The 22,868-nt window shown below is 37.1% G+C and overlaps 1 protein-coding gene across 15 annotated transcripts in view; it reads left to right on the plus strand.

Annotated features, from left to right (window-relative positions):
• EYA4 (EYA transcriptional coactivator and phosphatase 4) overlaps positions 1–22,868 on the plus strand; it is a 363,823-nt gene that overhangs the window by 61,265 nt on the left and 279,690 nt on the right. For all 15 annotated transcript variants that reach the window (XM_069598451.1, XM_069598448.1, XM_069598456.1 and 12 more), the window contains one exon: positions 15,799–15,898. In XM_069598451.1, coding sequence (XP_069454552.1) covers positions 15,866–15,898 — 33 coding nt within the window. In that variant the 5' untranslated portion in view covers positions 15,799–15,865. The remainder of the gene's footprint in view (positions 1–15,798; positions 15,899–22,868) is intronic.

Consider the following 22,868-nt stretch of genomic DNA (forward strand, 5'->3'; position numbering starts at 1 on the left):
GACAAAGGCAATATTATATGCTAAGTTGAATGTTGTATTTGTGCTTTGGTTAATAAGATGGCTTATAGCAGTAAATTCCTTGAGACTCACACACTAAATGGAAGAATTCACTGATAAGAGCAATATTCTGTTATCCACCTATGTAACAAATCTATGTTATATGTAGTTAATATCTTGCTTAAGGGTGGTCACTACTCCTTACGTGCACACGCATGCTTAGTTGCTCAGTTGTGTCCAATCTTGCAACCCCACAGACTGTAGCCTGCCAGGCTCCTCTGTCCATGGGATTCTCCAGACAGGAATACCGGTATGGGTTGCCATTTCCTTTTCCATTCCTTACATGAATGATTATTAATATATGTATTCATAGTTCTTAAACCACTTGGTAGGAGGAAAAAAACTCTGTGTGTATAATATTCATGACATGTTTTTACTTAGCACCATAAAATATTTATAAGAATTGTTCAGAGAAGCTCTGTTATTGTTGAGAACTTATGAGGCATGGTATATTTTCATTCTGTTAAGAGCCAACTATGTGCCAGGCACAGTTGTAAGCACCTTACATATATTACTAGAGCATTTAAACATGTAGATGAAAGGCTTAGACATTGTATTATGATAAATGAAATCACTCCATATTGAATGTATTATTAAATATTACCATGTGTCAAACTATCAGCTGTATCTTATCGATGTTTTGATTTGTAAATCTGTGGAATGTCACAATCTAATATGAAAATTAAAGTGAAAGCATCAAAATTCAGAAAATTGCTATTCAAGTCCTAGCTAAATTATTATGACACCTGGAGTTTAAAGTGAAGTTTGTTAGTCAGTTGCTTTTCCTGTGAAAGTCTTATGTGTAGAAAGTTCTATATCCAGAATATTCAGTCTTATAATTTCTGGTTAATTAAGAGTCTGACTAACCTTTAATGGTATCTAGTACCTTAAGAGAGTAATCCAACTCAGAATAATAGTTAACTGATTCCTCCCAGTGTTGGATAAATATTGCTATCAATTTTTGTGATTTTTTTTTTCCTGCAGAATTTCCTGTTATTTTAAGGGATTCAATAGGACTTAGGCACATAAAACTGAAAATTATATTACTATGGGGAAACTGCTCTGTGCCTTTGAGAAAGAACTCTCTTGCTAACTTAAGTACTATATGTGTGTAGAATAGCTAACATTTTCCTCCCAAGAAATTTCATGTATGCAGTTAAAACACTCTTAAATTGATTAAGGATTTGTTATATATTTCCAGAAGCACTCAAGAGTACTTTTATGGTTATAAGAGTAGAGTGCATTAGAATGCCAGAAACCATCGAATACGCTAGAGGCCTTCAAAACCATGCCCAACATTCCTGACTTTACCATATAAACACGCGGGACAGTCTGGAAAAACAAAACAACTCCCCTTCTCCCAAATGTAGGTAAGCCTGTGATGATAACACTTCAACTGGCTTGAATATTAATTTGATACCTTTTCTGTTAGAAGTAATTTTTTATTACTTAGAAAATGGAATGGCAAAGTTATAAATATGACTGATATTTATTTCTCAACTCAAGTATTATTTTACATCAGATTTGACCAGTTACCTTCATACATTTTGGAAAGTGGATTATACAGCTACCACAGTATTTTGCCTATTAATCAGGGAAGTTAAAAAGTCTTTTATAAATGTTGAATGAAAACTCACACTGCTGTGAGGGAATTAAATTTCAAGCCATATACTCCTTTTATAGGGTGAGAAACTGAAGTATGGAGAAATTACAAGGTTTTCCCAAAGCTATACACTGAGTCATGGCAGACATGGAAATCTATGATTCTGTTTGCCTGATTCAGTCTGAAACTTCATGAAATTAAACTTATTTATTTCTTGACATGTGCCTTAAGAGTGTTTCACTATTTACTTATTTGCTCATTCATTCATACATTATACAGGAAACTGTTTTGCAAGATATAGTCTTAATGTAGGGACTATAAATAATTTGAATTTATATATCGTAGATATTTTCTTAAAAAAAAACTCATTGTATTTTTTTCTTTTTCATGAACATGAAAAAAAAAAAGAAAAGATTAAGACATTAAAAGCTAAGTGGAATTATCTTTATTCAGGCCACAGCAGAGTCTATAAGAGCCTGAAGCATAGACACTGCATAGCAACTCAATTAGCTTCTTCAGGACCTAATAGAGTTTGAGTGTTTCAACAAGAACTTGGCTGAAGCCCCAGGTAGATATGGAACAGAGTAACAACCAGGAGAAACCACACCACCTATCAAAAGTACAGAAAAGACCAGCGTCCACATCTCTAACAACAGTATCTTTATATTTACTTTAATCAAGAGGGGGCCGGTTATTCTGCTCCTCTCTCATCTTCCTGAGTTTCAAGTTTCATATTTTAAATTCTTTTTCATTGTGATCTTTTTCTTAACTAGTTTAACCAGTGTTTTCCCAAACTTGCTTCACCTGCTTCATTTTTTTTTCTCCATGCTTTAAGAGTCATATTTAAAAAGCAAATAGTATTTCTCTGAGTCAGACCTCACTTCTTGATGGAACAGCTAACACCACAAGTAGCTTCACATCAGCAGCGTATTGCATCTTCCCCCAGCACAGCACACTGTAACAGAGAATCCAAGGAATATAGGGCTGCCGTCTACCCTCCACCTCTTCTCCAGAGTGTTTGCTCAACACATTTTTGGTTGGTTTGTTTTCTTGTCCTTTTCTTGCAGTCCTGAGACTTAGGACTCAGACTTGGCTCCAGCTTTATGGCTCACCAGCTCTTCCCATGTTCTTTACCAAGGTAGTCCTGAGCCCCAAGAGCCCTTGGAGCCCTGGGGACTGAACAGACCCAGGCATGGCCAAGACCTAAACAAAGGAAACTTTTCTGCAGTTTAAAGATTAGTCTTTTTTTTTCTTTTTAAATTTTTCTAAAGAAATAATTCAGTGTTAAATGAACCAGCAAACAAACAAAACCCCTCGGGTCTTTCTCAAAGGAGCATACTTATAGCTTTGAAAATTTATTGTTACTAATTTCCATTTCATCTATTTGGATTTCTTTCCCTTTTTTGGGGGGGGGGGCTGGGTATGAATGTGATATTTGATATACATTCATGATGACCTGGGGGCTTCCTAGGTAGCACTAGTGGTAAAGAGTCTGCCTGCCAATGCAGGAGATGTAAGAGACATGGGTTTGATCCCTGGGTCGGGAAGATCTCTGGAGGAGGAAGTGGCAACTGCTCCAGTATTCTTGCCTGGAAAATTCCGTGGACAGGGAAGCCTGGTGGTCTACAGTCCATAAGGTCATAAAGAGTTGTACACAATTGAGCAACTGAGCACAGACACATCATACTGATTGATATTAATTTAATGTCAATTTGTAATTGAATGGTTTGAAAATAATGATGTACACTGACCTATTTCATATCCACCTTCCATTTAATGCATTTCTTAGGCAGTTATGCTTTTGTGGCTGACTGAATTCCGTCTTACTTCCTATTGGGAAACAAGGACTGTCTTATTAAAGATGTGGTCATATTAACTAGGGGTACTTAACTTGAGGAAAAAATATCTAGGGGTGACATAAATGATTGCACTTTTTAATATCTAGTATATAAGATACTTACTCTAGTATCTCAAGAATATTAAGATATTTCTTAATATCTAATATCTATGTATCTGCCACACATATAAAAGCAGGATTCAATTTCTGCTCTATGAGCAGACCAGAGTAGAAGTTTTGAAAAGTAGATTTTTAAGACTAATAGGTAAAGAAGAATGGAAAGAAGAGAAGTAGATGGTTCTATTCACTGAATCTAAGAAGCTTCAAGTATTGTGTCTACAAACTCATATGATCAGTCTTTCAATAAACCCCACTTACTTCTATACCCCTTATGATCCCAAGACAAAGAAGTAAGATGCTATGAATTTCATTCATAGTCTCTGTCTCTCTAAGTTTGCCTTTAAAGTCATACTTTAGGGAAGCAAAGCATGGAATTGAACTGCAACCTAAAATTTATTTGAGATTATTTTATGAATTCTTTCAGCTTTGACCTTTAGGAAATTCTTTGGATTACTAGATGCTAAATGGCAGATTTTGTAAATGTGATTCTTTCGTTAATGCAGTTACAAAGTCAGTGGATGCTTTAAAAACTCTGATGCTATAGGGAAATTTGGGAGAAAAGGAGATATTCAAACTTTCTTGGGAAAAAACCTTTCTTGGATGCCTTGATTAAAAAATCTGGGTAAATAAAATTCTATTTACGTGTCACAAATTTTAGGAAGGTAAAGAACATTACATTTAACTAAATTCTTAACTGTTATTCTCTATAGACATGAAACTTGTTCTAGCATGAAACTTGTATTTAGGGAAGTCAAATTTACTGCTCTATTTTATATCTCTCATATTTACTTTGTTATATATTGGATCCCCTACTCGCAAAATAAAAAACATGATTTTCAGGTGTCACGCCTCCATTTCTTTGAAGTTGGTTAAGACAGAAAACTGTAGCGGAAAAGACAGGTTTGTGTTGCTGCTATTGTTTTTGTTTTTCTTTCTTTCTTTCATGGGGGTGGGGTATTTCCCGAGTTTTATCTTCTACTTTACAAATTGTTTCCTTAGCTGAATCTAATCAGCTGTTTATTTCATTCATTTCTCATTTGAAATTTCAATGGATATATTTTTAAAAACACTTTTAAGGTTCTTTTCCAAATGTGTGTGTTTATTTTTTGCGATTCGTGGGTCCTTCAGTTTTGTTTCTATTTCTTCTTTAATTATTTTAAGCATACTTACTATATGTATGAGATCTTTCCGATTATCATTAATCTCAAATTTTGGGGTTCTAAATCTCCTGTTGTTGCATCTATTTTCTCTGTGGTGTTTTGTTTCCTGGTGTAGCTTATCACTTTTGATGAATTTTTATTTCAGAATCCTTTATGCCCTGTGGATCAGTTTTTCATTTGCTTCCCTGGAGCCTAGGGAATTCAGATCTCTGGCTCAATCTTGATTTTAATATTTTGGATTGCGGTTTCCATGCTAGCAATGCAGTGACTATTTAGAATTACATTTGTGTGAGGCTGAGGTTTGATTTATCTCAATTATTTTCTCTTACTCTCTTCCCAAAGGCTCTTTCACCTGACAGACTTCCTCGTTGAGTTAGATGACAGGATGAGTTGTCCTAGCTTGCTTTCAGTAAAAGAGACGAACTTCTCAGACTTCTTCCTTCCTGTATTACCTCTTGCTGTTGTTTTCTGCCCATCTTTATAAATGAGCATAAGGTCAGCAAAACAGTTATATGCAAGCAGAGCAGAAAAAATTTTCTGCCCAACTTTTTCATATCTCCAGTTTCTCCAGAATCAGGTGTGACACCTGATAATTATGTTTTGTCTTACTGGTTACATATCAGTTGCGTTTGCCTTATAAAGATTTGTCTTTCATGTAATCCCACATATACATCTTTTCTCTAGGCTTCTTTCAGTCGCCATTATCAGTCCAGGTTCTCCTGATTTCTTATTTAGATTATCACAACAGCCTTCAAGTTGCCTGTCCCTTAACTGCAGTCACTGGTCCCTATTTTTCATAAATTGGAGGTAGATGTATTGTTGCAGTTATATCACATTTAGCATTCATTTTTTGTGTTTCAAAGGTATCAAAGCAGTAATAACAAAGTGTATGTATTCACTAGTATTTAGCATTTTACTCTTGCTTTTGCCAATTCAGAACTTCTCAGTATTGTGTTAACACTGAATGCCATTCCTTGCTCATGCTTTCTTTTCTGAAAATGTGTTCTCTTTCATGTACTCATCTATAATTCTGTTACTGTAAACATCAGTCTCAGTGCTAAAGAAACCAACCACAACTTCTTTGGTATGTAGAATGGCAAACTCAAAATAGGTAAATCAAAATGTCAGAAATTGTTCATTTTTACAATCTAGTGTGAGTTCAGAAAATTGGTCCAAGACTGGTGACTTGGGCTACTAACTGCCTATATATAGATAGTTAATGCAGTTCCTGAAAATAACTGATTAGTATAATATTCTTAGTCGAACAGAGTTAAAAATTATTTTCATGGAAATCACATAAGTACAATTCTACTGTATAGAAAAAACAAAATATTGTAATTAATTATATGAAGAATGAATAAAAAAGCAGACATTTTCTTCCAGTCTGTCATTAGTAAATGGCTTACATTTTTGAAATATGTGATTTTATTTAATCCTAACAAAATATAATATAGGTATTATTATTGTTCCTATGTGATGGATGAAGAGGATGATATTCAAAGGTATTTATGAAAGATCTCAAGGCCATAGTTATCCAGTAGGAAAGCAGCGACTCACATATAGACTTGTTTTATTCCTAAAGTCTTTACTTTGTTGATGTTGTTGTTTAGTCTTTTACAGCTTCATGAACTGTACAGGGTCCTCTGTCCATGGGATTCTCCAGGCAAGAATACTGGAGTGGGTTGCCATGCCCTCCTCCAGGGGATCTTTCCAACCCAGGCAGCAAACCTGCCTCTCCTGCTTTGCAAGTGGATTGTTTATGCAGTGAGCCACCTCGGAAGCCCCTGTCTTTACTAGGAGTCACTGCATTTCTATTTCCTCCAGAGAGACATTTTTTAGACTTCTAGGGTCTCAAGAGGAGAGAAGAGCAGATAGTTTATTCAGAAAGGCTCCAATAGTTCTTTTCTGTCAGGCTACATAGTTCAGTGAACTATTACAGTTAATGCAGAAAGCTCCACAGTCTGTGAAAGTGTAGTATGGGAAGAACAACGAGGGGTGCATGAGAAGGAAAGTAGGTTACAGAATATGTAGGTGTAATAAAAGTTGCCAAGCTCAGAATTCTTCGAGATGTTTCTGTGAGACTAGCTGGTTTCAATTATATCTGTGTTTTCTAAGTTGACTAGCCAACCATCAACAATTAGCAAACACAAACAAAATATAATCTCGGCTGGCCCTTACTGTCAAAAATCAAGTGATGGTAATTTATAATTTCAGGAAGATGGCTGCTATCAAATGAATCTGTATATCACTAAGGACCCAGATGCATGTGTGCGTGCTCATTCGCTTCAGTCGTGTCTGCTCTGTGTATCCCTAAGAACTATAGCCTGCTAGGCTCCTCTGTCCATGGGATTCTCCAGGCAAGCATACTGAAGTGGGTTACTATGTCCTCCTCCAGGGTATCTTCCTTACCCAGGGATTGAACCCTTGTCTCTTGCATCTCCTGCATTGGCAGTGGAGTTCTTTACCACTAGTGCCAGCTGGGAAAGCATAATTATCATGAAATTTGGCTTGTTATCATTTTTTAGCATGAGAAATTAACCTCATTATTTTTAAACATTTTGTGTTAAATGGACCATTTTGCAAAATCCATGCCCTATCTTGTAAACAGTTCAAAAATAGCTCAGCATCTACTTTTTAGCTTGACTTCATTTAAGGAGATTGAAGTCAGACATTACTGTTCACCTTGATCTGTTTATTGGACACCTTTTCTGTTTTCCTTTTGTACAAGCAGGGACAAGAGTCATGTGCATGGTCACAGAATGCCCATCTTACCTTTCTGAACAGTTGGCCATAGAATTGGAGCTAGGTGTTCTTTGTGCTGTTGGCTTCCCTCTCTGGCATGCTTCCTGAGCAGCTGGAACGAGCCAGTGCCTGACCCAGCTTCAGAGACCCATTAATGAAATTTGGAGGGCAATGAGGGGAACTTGGTGCAGAGGATGTAAAGGCAGTGTCATTCTTGACAGTTGATCCCAGCTATAGTAACTCAGGAATGCAGTGGGAATAAAACTTGTTTTATTCTTCTTTATTATGTTTTATTCTTATGTGAGACAATCTCTTAGTAAAGGAGAGAATTTAACTGGAGATTATGAGGATTGCTCATGGAATCCAACGAAGCACTGAGCAACGATGGAGCAGGAAGAGCAGAGAGACAGTGAGGCTTCAAGAGTAACAGGATCCAGGGACTTGAATTCTGCCAGGACTTTCTTGCCGTCTCCCGTTTTTGCTTCTCTTTCTGGGTCAGCTCCTTTCTGTCTCTCCCTAGCAGATTAGCTTTTTACTCATGGCAATAAAAAGCTCCCAAGTTTTATATGCTAGAGATTTTGCCACTGATGGAGGAGTAGCCTGGTACTTTCTTGGGCCTACATCCTAAGCCATTGGAAGGGATAGTGACGAGTCATTAGACTGAAGTAATTTGATGTCACTGGGAAGGTCCTGGGGGACTTAATGTGTTGTAAGATGAATACGGGTCAGTGTGGTTTTCAGAGATGTATATGGGCTTCCCTGGTGGCTCAGCAGTAAAGAATCTGTCTGCAATGTAGGACTCGTGGGTTCAATTCTTGGAAGATCCCCTGGAGGAGGAAATGGCAACCTACTCCAGTATTCTTGCCTGGGAAATCCCATGGACAGAGGAACCTGACAGGAAACAGTCCATGGGGTTGCAAAAGCATCGGACATCACTTAGAGACTAAACAACAACAATAGGTGATAAGTACCCTCATGCAAGCAAACCTTAATTTTACACACAAATGTTTTTGAAAATTCATTTGCAATTTGATAATCTGCAAGTCAAACAATAGATTAGCTGTTCTAAATGATAGAATATAATGGAATGCCAGACACCTTGCCTTGGTCCAGAAGACTTTTCATGTGTAATAAATCCTCTGAAGCCCCCACCTAGAGTAGAATGGGGGCTGTGCCAGAGGTTATGGACAGAACTATCCACACGCTTCCATCTCCACTGCAGAATCTTCACAGGAGCTAGAACAAGAGTTTGGGTGGGGTGCAATCTTTATATCTTACCTTAAGAATGTACTAGACATTTGGGCTTCCCAGGTAGCACTAGTGGTAAAGAACCTGCTTGCTAATGCAAGAGAAGTGGGTTCGATTCCTTTGAGGGTAAGATACCCTAGAGAAGGGCATGGCAACCCACTCCAGTATTCTTGGAGAATCTCATGGACAGAGGAGCCTGGTGGGCTATAGTTAATAGGGTCGCAAAAACAGCTGGACATGACTAAGCAATTTAGCAGATAGGCACGCATACTAGGCATTTGGAAGATGGGTGGGGGAATGTAGTCTCTTTCCTTCTTCTTTTTCCTTTGCACTGCAGAAGCAAACATAGCCTCTACTGTGCATGCACCCTCATAGGAGACTCCTGGTGGAGTTCCCAAGCTTTGGCCACAGAGCAGTGTGATGGTAGTGATAGGATGAAGGGATGCCAAGGACTGTGGAATAAAGCCTGGACCGCAGGGAGAAGGAAGATGGAGCTCTCCCTAAATTTCTACTCTGGTCCATTGCCCCAGGGAACAAAAGCAGCTGACTTCTGGTCACCTGTTATGGGCCATTTTGGCAGAGTGAGGTACTGCCAGAGCTGCAGTAGCACCAATGAAAGAATGGTTTAGACTGAGGAAGGGGCAAAGCTCCGGACTGTTTGAAGAAAACATAATCAGATCTTTATTTTAAAGCTATCACTCTGACTATGCCGTGAAAAATGAGGTTCAGGGAGCAGGATGGAGGGCCCTTAGGAAGCTGCTGCTTCAATGTAGGGAAGGTGATGGCTTGAACTACTATAGTATCTGTGAGGAGAGAAACATGGAAGGATTTGAATGAACTCCATGAGGTATTGCTAAGTCATTTATTGAATGTGGAGAGGAGTGACAAGGAGTCAGTGACAGATGTTAAGCTTTAATGATCAGTGGGAGGCCTTGCCATCTGTATATATAGTCCAGCAGAATAGCCCCCCCACCCTACCGCCTGCAGCTTCTGTCTTAGTTCCATGCCAGCTCTGAAACAGGGAGCACCCCTTCACCCTTCAAATTTGCCTTCAGCCAGAGTAAGGGCTTCCCAGTTGGTGCGAGTGGTAAAGAATCTGCCTGCAATGAAGGTGACTGATGAGACTCAGGTTCTGTCCCTGGGTCAGGAAGATCCCCTGGAGGAATAAATGGCAACCCACTGCAATATTCCTGCCTGAAGAATTCCATGAACAGAGGAGCCTGATGGGCTACAGTCCATGGGGTCTCGAAGAGTCGGACATGACTGAGCACACACACACATACACACACACCCCCGCAAGGGAAAGCATGCCTGGATAGTCTAGTTTTTATTGGTGGTTTGCTTAGAAAGACAGAGGATTAGGGTTACATCACACAGACTCCACAAGCTCTTCCTACTTCTTTCAGCATCTTCTCTTTCTTGAAAGCACAGTGTCCTTTCTGTGCCATTTCTAAGTCTAAGTATCTCATGCCGTTTCTGAGAGATGTTTTTAATATTTGGCATATAATCTCATTATATGTTTAAATTAGATGATTTGATGATTTTTTTATTCTGATTTTCCATGGGACAGGAGTTTCCACCTTATGTCTAGGGCAGAGTTCAAGAAAAGGATATGATCAATTTTCTGTATGTTGAAAACCTAAGTTCAGAAGAAATAATCTAATATAGAATGAGTGAGGTCGCTGTGATTTCTGTTCGAAATTTACCATTTTGGGGAGAATGGCCTTGAAATAGAGCTTGGAACTAAATTATTGCCTCATAAAACAGCATGAGGTTACTGTTATTCCTTAATTTTATATCTTTATTATGAGGTAATACTTCTCTTATTTGATTTAAAGAATGTTCTTGTCTTTTTCTCATGTATTTGTGAATACTAAATGTTAAAGGACTTAGCATAACAACCATTGCAAAATTATGATGTAAAATAATACTGTGTCTGCAATTAGCCCAGGTAGTTTTACTTGGTCCAGTCATATAAAATCACTGGGCTCATAATATTTTAGTACTTTAGAGTGTTTGGCAAAGAAATAAATTCATGTTACCGTAAAACAGTTAAACTAAGTAACAATCTCAATTTTAAGGAAATATAAAGCAAAGTATTATGTTGTAACATGGAACATTGATGCAAATAACTCCCCAACTGGAACATTAAGTAGATTCTGAAGCGGTGGTTAACAGAAAAAGGCTAGTCTTTGCTTTATTCTCTTAGTCTTCAACAGTTTTCTGGCTGTCTTAATGTTTAATTTCACTTGAGTTAGCACCAGTGCCCAGAGATGGTGATCCTTCTAGAATATGATCAGTTCTTTCCTAGTGATCAATATCCTTAATTTAATTCTTGTGTATCTTTTCTGGAAATACTATGTTTTCAGTTAAATTGCTCAGTTGTGTTAGACTCTTTGAGACCTATGAACTGCAGAACGCCAGGCTTCCCTGTCCATCACCAATTCCTGGAGCTTGCTCAAACTCATGTCCATCGAGTTTGTGATGCCATCCAACCATATTATCGTCTGTGATCCCCTTCTCCTCCTGCCTTTAATCTTCTACATTTAAACCTTGATCACATCTTAATATTATTTTAGTGTGATCATTGTACATGTGTTTTGGGTTGAATTGTTTTTCCCAAAGGATAGGTTTAAGTTCTAACCCCCTCACTTAGGAATGCTACCTTATTTGGAAATAGGGTCTTTGTAGATGTAATCGAGTTAAAGTGAGATTTGACCAGATTAGAGTGGGTTCTAGTCCAGTGGCTGGTGTACTTGTAAGAATAGGGAAATTTGGACAGAGAGATGCACATACAGAAGAAGTTCTTTGGAGAGATAAGCAGGAGAATATTGTGTGATGGCCACACTAAGATGCATCTACAAGGCAGGGGATGCTAAGGATTACTGGCAAACACCAGAAATTAGGAAGAGACAAAGAATGATTCCTTTCTAGAGCCTCCAGAGACGGCATGAATCTTCCAGTGTGTTAATTTAGGACCTCGTACTGTCAGAACTATGAGAGAATAGATTTCTGTTGTTCAAGCCACCTAATCTTAGTACTTTATAACAGCAACTTTAGGAAACTAAAATGACATACTATGTTGTAAATAAATAATAGGCTACATTTGATTAAAATAGTCGTCTTATAATAAGTATTTTATTGTTGTGTATGTGTGCTCAGTTGCTCAGTTGTGGCTGACTCTTTGTGACCCTGTGGACTGTAGCCTGCCAGGCTCCTCTCACCATGGAATTTTCCAGGCAAGAATACTGGAGTGGATTGCCATTTCCTTCAGGGGATCTTCCAAACACAGGGATCAAACCCAGGTCTCCTGCGTTGGTCGCAGATTCTTTACCATCGGAGCCACCAGGGAAGCCGAAAATTTAATATTGAGATTAGTCCACCAGGTACTGTGTCAAGCAAAAAGGAAAATACCTGGTGAGCTAATCTCAATATTAAATTTTTTGAAAAGTTAACAATATTCTACCTGAAAAGCACAGCATTTTTCTTAAAATAGCCACATATTTGAGATAGAATTTTCAAAATTAAGATATATGGCTGTTTACACTTTTTGTTTGCATTGTCAAATACATTATGTATGATTTCATCCATTAATTTTGTCATTCAGCCAGTCAGTATTTGTTAACCACGTAATGCTTGCCAGACACTGAGATAGGTGCTGTAGATGACACTAATAAATAGGATTAAGAATACTTGCCTTAACGAAATTACTCTGGTTTTGAAATTTATTTCCTAGAGAAAGACACAGAGTTCATTTGAAGATAGAGTCTACTACTTGGAAAATTCCCATTCATTGTTCACCGATCTTGGGAAATCATTTTAGCATCATTTGGTTTTACTTATTCTGTCTTCCTGTATTACGGTGGAAAAAAAATAAACTATAATTTATTGCAAACAGGCAATAAAATTAACAATAATCAAAATATGTGAAGACAAAGACATAATTCTTTATCAAATTATGTATATTTTTAATGTTTCTTTTTAACTAATACCCAAATGCACGCTAAACTTACATTAGTATTAGCATAGCTAAAATTTTGTGTTCCGATTTTTTTTACTTACTATATAATCAGTATTTTTTGCTTTTCATGTCATTTTTATAATTGCACTTTGGGGTTTTGCATTTATATTAAATTTATTGACCATAATTTGTTTAATTGATGCCTGCAAAGATGAAACTACATCTAATTTTTTTTTATCATGAATGCCACTGTAGTGAATACCTTGTCACTTTTGGAAGGAAATAGTTTACTCCCTAGGAAAGTTGATACATTGGGTAAAAGAATTTAGACATATTTTAAAACGCAGTGACAGACGGCTTTCTAAAAATATTAGAAAACTTGGCATTATCAGTGGCAGTTGAATGAGGACACCATTTTCACTGTATCCTTTCTGACACTGAGTATTAATATTTAAAATGGTTAGTTATCAAAGATATGCATAGGAATCCAAACTGTATACTTGTTGCTTAAGTTTGCATATTTTGGCAACTGTGAAAGTGCATACTTTTTCAAATATTGATTTATTACTTACATTTTAAATAATGATTTTTCATATCTTTGCTTAGTCATTTAATAGTTCCTTAAACCTTGTCTTAGCAATATTTTTGTTTTTAAAGTCATCTTTGTAGTATTTATTGAAGATATTTTTCGTAATCTCTTGTATCTTTTTATTTTGTGGGCTATTTTTCTCTATTCAGAAATAAAAAGTTTTGTTTTTGTTTTTACATAGCTGAATTTAGTGTTTCTTCCCTTGATACTCTGGTGCAGTATTTTTGCCATTCATCTTACCCATCTATTAGATGAAAAGGAACATCAGATTCCCCCTTTAAGAGAGTGCTTGGCTAATTTATTGTCCAGGTAGTAGGGAGAAAATAGCTGTAAAGGAAGTAATCCATCACAGTTTCTTCCTGCAGGAGAGAGGAGGGCTCATGATGCTGGCAGGTGTAGAATCCTAGCAGTTCAACATCAGTTGGACTAGTGGCCACATTTCCTAAGTTGTGCACCTTATCCAAGGCAAGGGTGGGCCAGAGTGATGGGGCCAAGGATCAGGAGATCCACTTGGATGGGAGGAGCAAGCCAGAGATCAGCAAGAAGCAGGACAACCAGATGTGATGCCAGGGTCTGTAAGGAGATGGGGGAGAGTGGGAGAAGAAAGACGAAGATGCAAGGTGAAAAGCAAAAAGCTGGGCTTTTTCCCATCACCATTTCTCAGAGTCACCTCCAACACAAAGAGTGACATCTTTAAATCTAGAACTCCCTGCCTACCTATCTTCCTAAATTCAGATGTATACTGTAACACCTTTCAGTGTGTTAATATCTACGCTTCCTCATCCCCACCTTAAATGCCCTTTAAAATAGTGCTTTTCTTTAAAAATGGCACCTTTCTGGTTTTGGAGTATTTGTAATCAGTTTCTTACTGAGACTGTCACAATACTTACATATAAGTTGCCATTCCCATTTTATGACTTCTAAAAATTTAAAAATTTAAATTAGAGAAAATTTTAGAAAAGAATCTTTGTGTCTCTGTGTTTGTGTATATGTAAAACAATGTACATTTTAAAACATCTTATGTTCTAATAAAGAAAGTAACTGGTTTATTAAAGACTGTACTGCAGGGCAAAAAAGAAAAGAAACTAAAACCACGTCTCTCTAGTTGTAGTAGGGAATACTTAAAACCAAGTAAAACCCCTCCAATATGTTGAATGTTCTGTAAAGTGAGTTGGGAACATATTGTTTCTGTAGACTGGAATATTTATTTTCCACTTAAGTGATATCTTGGAAAACTTTTGATGTCTCTAAATATTCCTTGAAATGTAAGTTTAATAATTTATATCTGTGTTTATGCCTGTAATGAACACTTTTTTTATAGAGATCTTTTTATAAACTCATATTCTTTTAATTTTATTTTAGAATTAGACTATGAAGGGCTAGAAATGTATCATTACTAATTTCATAGATTAGTGAGCTTGAACATTGTTTTGTTGTGATTGACCATTTTTCTGTAGGAGTGCACATGCTTTTCTGTTTAGATTGTAAGAGCTCTTTATTATGTCAAGGACATTAGCTTATTATGTTTGATATTTGCAGAGATACTTCTATATTTTCATGTATCTTTTAATTGTGGTTGTGTGTGTTGGGGGTGGAACTCAAGGAGGTGTTTGGCTTTTTGTGTGTTATATTCCATTGCTTCTATTATACAAGTCTTCTCTATATGGGAATTTAAAATATATATGCCTGTTTTTCTTAGAGTATATTTAGACTTCAGTTTGCCTGGAAAGTTTTTAATGTATTGCATCAAGTAAAGATGAACATTTTTTGAGTAGTTTACTGACCAATTTTCCTTCTTATATATTTCTGTACCACCTTTTTATCATAATAGTCTTATTTTCATTCTTTTTAAAAACTTGTGCATGCATTTTATCACATATTTTTTAGAACAGAATTTGATCATCTGGCAATTAAGACAAATTTTCCTGTAGTATATAGCTGTCATATTAAAATACACATTATATTTTTTCAATATTATATTCTTTAGAAAATGAATGGTTAATGCAGACTTTTGGAGAAGGAAATGGCAACCCACTCCAGTATTATTGCTTGGAGAATCCCATGGACAGAGGAGCCTGGCAGGCGACAGTTCATGGGGTCTCAAAGAGTTGGATACAACTGAGCAACTAACACAAAACACGGACTTTTAATTTTTAATCTGTCAATTGCTTAATGACAGACCTCTCTCAGCAAAATAGCACACTGGGTGTTTACTCCACCCTGGGTCTCTGAAGGTGTCCTCAGATACTTTTGTTTATCTGCAGAATGCCTAAGTAGCTGTTTACTTATCTCAGTATTACTATGATGTGATTTTCAAGGTCATCATTTCTATCAGATATGGGAACAATACTAAGAAATTTTGTTCTTGAAAAATAATGTCTCTACAGATTATCACATGAATCAAAGTTTTAGTAATTTTACAAATAATTTTAAAAGATAACATTTTCATTTTTCCACTTTGTTTTCATTGTTTTGTTTCAGATTGTCCATTTTTAATTGGAGGAAGCTGCTTCTACTTGGGGGGTGGCAGGAGAAGTAAGAAAACCACATGGAAGACTCCCAGGATTTAAATGAGCAATCCGTAAGTCGTAATTCAATCTCAGTTTTACTGAAAAATGTTGTGGTAAGACGACTCAAAATCATACTGGAAGGGATATATTGTAAAAAGCAAGTTTTTGTTAAACATATTTTTAGTCAAATTTTGAATCTTTTTTCAAGATCATAAAACATGCCTTTGGAAATGTATACTGTTTCTGCTTAATGATATCATATTTTGAGGTCTTCCTTGATTGTCTACTTGTAAAGACAATGATAGAAAGATGAGGGCATTGAAATTGTGCAAAGTGTTTTTTTATTGTCGAAACAGTTTTACACACCTCCTTTATTGGGTTTTATTCCAGAGGTACTTGGATGGTGCATGTGGGGTTGAATGCCAGAAGTATGAAAAGTGAAGCATATCACTTGCATGCCTATTGTTCACTTTGAGGATGGCAACCACAGTCCTGAAGGGATTTCCTTATTTTGCTAAGGTCTTTGCAGGGCTTCCTTGTGGCTTAGCTGATAAAGAATCCACCTGCAATGCGGGACACCTGGGTTTGATCCCTGGGTTGGGAAGATCCCCTGGAGAAGGGAAAGGCTGCCCACTCCAGTATTCTGGCCTGGAGAATTCCATGGACTGTATAGTCCATGGAGTCGCAAAGAGTCGGACATAATTGAGCGACTTTCACTTTGCCCAGGGAGGGATGCACGAGGTTGGTGGCACCCATTCTAAAATTCAGATTTCTCAATGGGAAAGGACTTATATAGCCTTTCCTCCTAATTTATTAGTAGTGTCTTTGTGATACTAGTCCTTCAGCGTGTGCAGTGGGAGTCAGTGGGAGGTTCTCCCTTCACTCCCCACTCCCACAGTACCGTCAGTTCCATCCCAGCTGTTCTGCCCACAGACAATTAGTGATGTCACAAATGAGGAGATGTATACTTACCATGTGTGTATTATTTGCTTGTATGATCATGACTAGATCTTAGAATCTTATGTTCCCATTAGGCAACAAAGGACAGTATATTTGTTATAATAATATGGTTCTGGAAATGATTCTGAAATGAGTTCAATTTTAAAATTCAGAGTAATGTGTGTTCTGATATATAGATGTCGTTCCAAGTTAGTTTGTTTTCTATTAGTGTTTCATTTAAATGACATGATAATCGAGTTTTTAATTTATAGGCAGATATGACCATTGTCTAATGTCTTTATATATTATTATTTAATTTCACCTGGTATCATTGCAGGAAAAATTTAGCAAAAAATTACAAAGACCATTAAAAAATTCGTCAAATAGTAGAGGTTATTCCTCAAAAAATGCCTGAGTTTTTACAAAAGTAGACAAAAGGCTATAGAGAAGCAGGGGCTTCAGAGTAGTTTTTTTAAATGCTGGTTATTGAACTTAAATATTAGTAGCATGGGCTCTGGTGAAACGGGTGGTACTCAGCATGATGACACGTCACTCATGCCATTCACTGCCTGTCTTTTGATCCCAGTGGCATCTGAGGTCTGTAAGTGTGACCATGTACCTGAGTGAATGATGACGTCATCTTAGTGGCGATGCTTCATGAGAGGGCTACTGTCTATCTGTACTTTGTTCTGACACACCGGGCATTACTTAAAAGTTTGTGTCCATCTGTGTAAGAATATGTGTGTGTGTGTGTGCGTGCATGCGTGCACGTGTGAGCTAGATTGACCTACTGTCCCTGTTTTCCGGGGACCCAGGAGTTTCCTGTGACTTGGAACTTTCAAAGCTAAAGCCAGTAGAGTCCAGGCAAACCAGGATGACCCAGTTAGTTACCTTAGGGTGTGTGTGTGTATACTTAAGAACAAATTTTTGATTCAGCACAGTTAAATGAAGCTAAAGACAATATAGTCTTAGGTTTAACAGTAGAGTGAGGTTATTATACAAGATGCTTCATATCACCTTTTATAAAATGAAACCCAACCCCTGTAAATTGTATAGGTTTTACTCCTAGTGATATTTTAATGCTGTGGAATTTGGTATTAAAAAAAAGAAATAAGTTCTTGGTGTTGTTCATGTTCAGCCAGGTTTGAGAATCAGAAATATTGAGTGACTGACCTTCTGGTCTTTCAGCTTAAACCCAGCTGCTGAATTGGTGGTAGGAATGGGAGAGATTTCGAGAGAAGAAAAGATTGCTCTCATTCTCCTTTCTTTTTCTCCCTCCCCAGTACTAAACTCTCCCCCTGCAGATGATGATCTGATCTGAGTCAGAATGGAAGCCTCTGCTATCTGGTTATCAGGAGTGGGTTCGTCTCTTTTAACCCACAGGAAATGTGAAGTTTGTGTTAAGGGTTCATGGCTTAATGGCTTTAATTTTGTAAACATCATAAATCCTTCTCCTTCAGCATCCTTAGAGTTAGCAGAACATGCAGGCCAATCTGTTCATCTTGTGCATGTGTAAAGGGATGCTTGGGACTATTAAGTCCCAAGTCAGAGTTGGGACTTCACAACAGTCTTCTGACTCCAAGTCCAAAGCTTTCCCCATTACATCCACATGCCTTAAATGCATTTGAATTTTCCTGTTTGGACTTTCATCACCATAGAATAAACTCTCATTAGGGTGAAATGATTCCTACTTGAATGAAATCTTTAAATGACTTTAAATCTTGCAGAGTGTATAGATTAATGTCTCAAAGCTTTTTGAAAAAATGCTTGGCATTATTAAGATATAGGATAAATAGGCTGAAATTTTTAAAAAGTTCACAATAAAATGAGAGAATATACTTATATCATAGCTATTTTACTTCAAAAAAAAAGTTTTTTCTCTAGGCATAGATGTAGCAAGAGGTGTCATTTATTGCACATTTTATGCTCATCTAGCATTTTCTGTATACTGACTTCAATCCTTACCATATCCTTGCTTCGTGTTGTTATGGTCACCATTTTACAGATAAGAAAACTGTGGTGTAGAGAATATTAAGGTCAACCAGCTCTTAAGTAGCAGAGATTAGAATCAAACCTATTTTTCAGTTCAATTGTTCAGTTGTGTCTGACTCTTTGTGACCCCATGGACTTCAGCACGCCAGGCTTCCCTGTCCATCACCAACTTCCGGAGCTTACTCAAACTCATGTCCATCGAGTTGGTGATGCCATCCAACCATCTCATCCTCTGTCATCCCCTTCTCCTCCCGCCTTCAATCTTTCCTAGCATCAGGGTCTTTTGCAGTGAGTCATTTCTTCGCATCAAGTGGCCAAAGTACTGGAGTTCAGCTATTTTTATCTGGCCCTAAAATCAGTTGGTTTTTAATGAGTATGTGTGTTCATTCTTGCAAATTCAGCTGCCTTCCAGGAGACATAGCTGCCTTGGAGCACAAGGGTCTGTACACTCAGCAGATAAAAACTGAACTGAACCTACCAGCTTTCCTCTCCCAGTTTTTCCCCCTTACTCCTCTCTTCCATCTCAGTGGATGGCATCATCAGCTACTGAGTAACTTCATTTGGAAAACTGGAAGTCATCCTTTTCTCCTTCAAGCCCATTTCAAAATCCTATCATTCTTAATTTTTAGTATCTCTCAAAGTTGTTCTTTTGGTTCCAAATCCTTATTTTGGATCTTTATTTTTATCTCCTGTATTTTTCTGCTTTAAGTTTTTTCTAGAGTGGTCTTTCTAATTTACATATCTGAGGTGAAATTCACTCAGTCCAGTTGTGTCCAACTCTTTGTGACCCCATGGACTGTATAGTCCATGGAATTCCCAGAATACTAAAATGGGTAGCCTTTTCCTTCTCCAGGGGATTTTCCCAACCCAGGGACTGAACCTAGATCTCCTGCATTGCAGGCGGATTCTTTACCAGTTGAGCCACAAGAGAAGCCCAAGAATACTGGAGTGGGTGCTCTCCCTTCTCCAGCGGATCTTCTGGACCAAGGGATCGAACAGGGGTCTCCTACATTGCAGGTGGATTCTTTACCAACTGAGCTTTCAGGGAAGCCCTTTACATATCTAATCCCATCCTTATTCTACTTAATAACCTTCACAGGCTCTTTCTTGCCTTCCAGAGAAAAATCCAAAGTGTGTAGTAAAGCACTCAGACTTCACTGCTTGCCTGTGTCTGTAGTTTTAGTTTTGGCTTCTCGGTTCCCTGAATCTCGCAGGCTCTCTGTGGTTTCTGTGTCTTTGCTAGTACTCTAGCCTCTTCCCAGATGAGCCTCTTCCTCACTGGAGAACATGTAAATCTTGAAGACTCGCTACGGGTTTCACTCCCTCGAGTAAGGCTCTCAGGTTTCCTCCTTCTTTCCCAGGCAGTCAGCTGCACTGGGTCAGGGCCCCTGCTCTGTGCTGCTGTACCCTTTGGCATTTACCTCTCTACCCCAGGACTTACCCCACAGAGCTGAAATCTTATCTGTTTATTTGCCTCTCTACTAGATTATAAACTACTTAAGAGTAATAATGGGTCTTGATCATCTTGTATCCTTCCTTCTTAGCACAATTCTTACTGACATTCAATAAATGTTTTCTTCAAAAGCTTTTATATACTGTTAGTAAGGTGTGTTAGTGAATAGCCTGACAAATTTTAGAAAGCCAAGATGTTATTCTCAGAATGGATTTACTGACTCATGAATTCATATATCACTTATTTAAAACAGTTGCGTATAACATGTAACACTAGTTTTTAATAGCATGTGATCAAAAGAAATTTTGGTCCTTAGTATTTTTTTTTTTTTTGCGTTTATCTGGATTACTTTTGGATAAGGCAATGGCACCCCACTCCAGTACTCTTGCCTGGAAAGTCCCGTGGACAGAGGAGCCTGGTGGGCTGCAGTCCATGGGGTCGAGAAGAGTCTGACACGACTGAGTGACTTCACTTTCACTTTTCACTTTCATATTATTGGAGAAGGAAATGGCAACCCACTCCAGTGTTCTTGGCCTGGAGAATCCCAGGGACGGGAGAGGCTGGTGGGCTGCCGTCTATGGGGTCGCACAGAGTCGGTCATGACTGAAGTGACTTAGCAGCAGCAGCAGCAGGATTACTTTTTGCAGTCTGGTTTAGAGGATCTAGGAAATTTTAAGAGGTAAACAATTAAAGTGCAATTTAACTTTCATATTTGAAGAACTTTATAATTACTCAGAAGCAGTTTGTTATATCCAATTATAGCTCACTACAATTTTTAATGACATGTTGCTCTTATTAATAGAAATAAACATGAATATAGATTATGCAGGGCAGTATTTATACTAAAAATCAGAAATTCCTTTGATACTCTGAAATATATTCTTTGTATTCAAATAATGACTAATCAGTATTTATGTTTTTATAGCTCCTAGAGTATCCTTACACACTGAAAAGTTGTAGTCTTTTTCAAAGTTTTCCACAGATTTTTTTCTAGTCTGACTTATTCATATCAAGGTGAGAGGGCATTTGGCCTAAATTTACCATCAAGCTAGAAGGTTTAAAAAAATATTGTTTATAAGTTTAATATTGTTTATAAGTTTAATATTGTTTATAAGTTTATATGTTACATAGTAAAATGTTAGTGTTTACTAAATAAAATGAGGTAAAATGAATTACAGTTTATGATACAATTGCATTCCCTAATATTAAAATTTAAGGGCCTGAATTTTCCTACATTATTACTGAATCAGTTAACTTACATTACTGATGACATATTTCAATTAGTGAGGTCTGAATTAAGTCACATTCCTTGGATTCATATTTTACATCATGTGTTTCAGCAGTATTTTGAAGTTCATGTATATATATATATGTAGACATAACTAGTGTTTATTTTCTAGCATCAAACCTGCTAATTTAATAATACATATTAACATTCCAGAGTTAGCTTAATAAACTAACCTCTTTTCTGTCTGTTTTTCACCCCTGGACTACCAAATGACTTTAGAATTATTCCTCAGCTCTTTATTCTTAGAGATTCTACAATGTCATTTTTGCCTGTAGCCACTAGATCATCTTTAAAACCTGAACTGCTCTCTGAGCTATTTGGACAGGTTTTTAACTGTTGTATGGAATTGAATATACCAACAAACTTCCCGTGTCGATGTAGAGCTTCAGAATCAACAGCTTCTGTCAGTGTTCCAACTCTATGCAAGAAAAGAATTATTTTTATTAGTTTCAGTTTAAAATCACGTTTTCATTTTTGGTAGTAAAGCATTATCAATATCTAGAGATCCTATTAGTCTTCTATTGCTTTTTATTTTGGATAGTCTAATCAATTTAAGCATCATGCACACAGTGTATTTTATTCAGATATAGCCAAAATCAGCTTATTGGTTTTGAGGCTACAAATCTGTTTGGAAGAACCTGGCCTTTTAATTAGTCAAAAGAACCATATTTATAACATGTAATTTTTATACCATCCAACTAGACAATGTACTTCAGAATTCAACAGAATTCTGCTTAAAGCTGAGTCAGTTTCAGAATTGATGTAGCTCCCAATTACCAGTTATAGCTTTACTTCGCAATTAGATAAAAGAGTACCTAAATGGCGAAATTACCAAGAAGTGTCTTTAACATCCGACGTACTGAAGCATCTGAAAACCATTTATGTTGATGAAAGCAGGTAAGACAACGTGTGCAGCAGCATGGATTCTGGAATAAGAGCTGGCAAGCTCACACTCCATCATCATAGCTTTCTAGCTGTCACAACCTTGTCACAGTGCAACTTGATTTCAAATTATTTAACCAAAAGGAAAAGATTTTTAAAATATGGAGGGAAATGTAGGTTATTCCACTATGATTGGAAGTCAGCCACACAATTGTCACGGCTAAATCTTTAGAACAGGGAGTGGAAAGATAGCAGAATGTATTAAAATTGGTAATAATTCAACAGATTCGATTAAACCAATAATTACTGTTTACTCTCTGTCAGGAACTTTGCTAAAGTTTAAACAATTAGTATATTACAATTTCTGTCCTGCCCAAGCTTTAGCTTAATATATGGCTGTAAGTTGTTAAGTTCTAGAGTTATCAATAGTTTAAAATGAAATTTGGGCAATGACTACTGATTTACTCAATGAATATTTGTGGGGAGC

The sequence above is a fragment of the Ovis canadensis genome, chromosome 8 (genome assembly GCF_042477335.2).
Source record: "Ovis canadensis isolate MfBH-ARS-UI-01 breed Bighorn chromosome 8, ARS-UI_OviCan_v2, whole genome shotgun sequence".
NCBI lineage: Eukaryota > Metazoa > Chordata > Mammalia > Artiodactyla > Bovidae > Ovis > Ovis canadensis.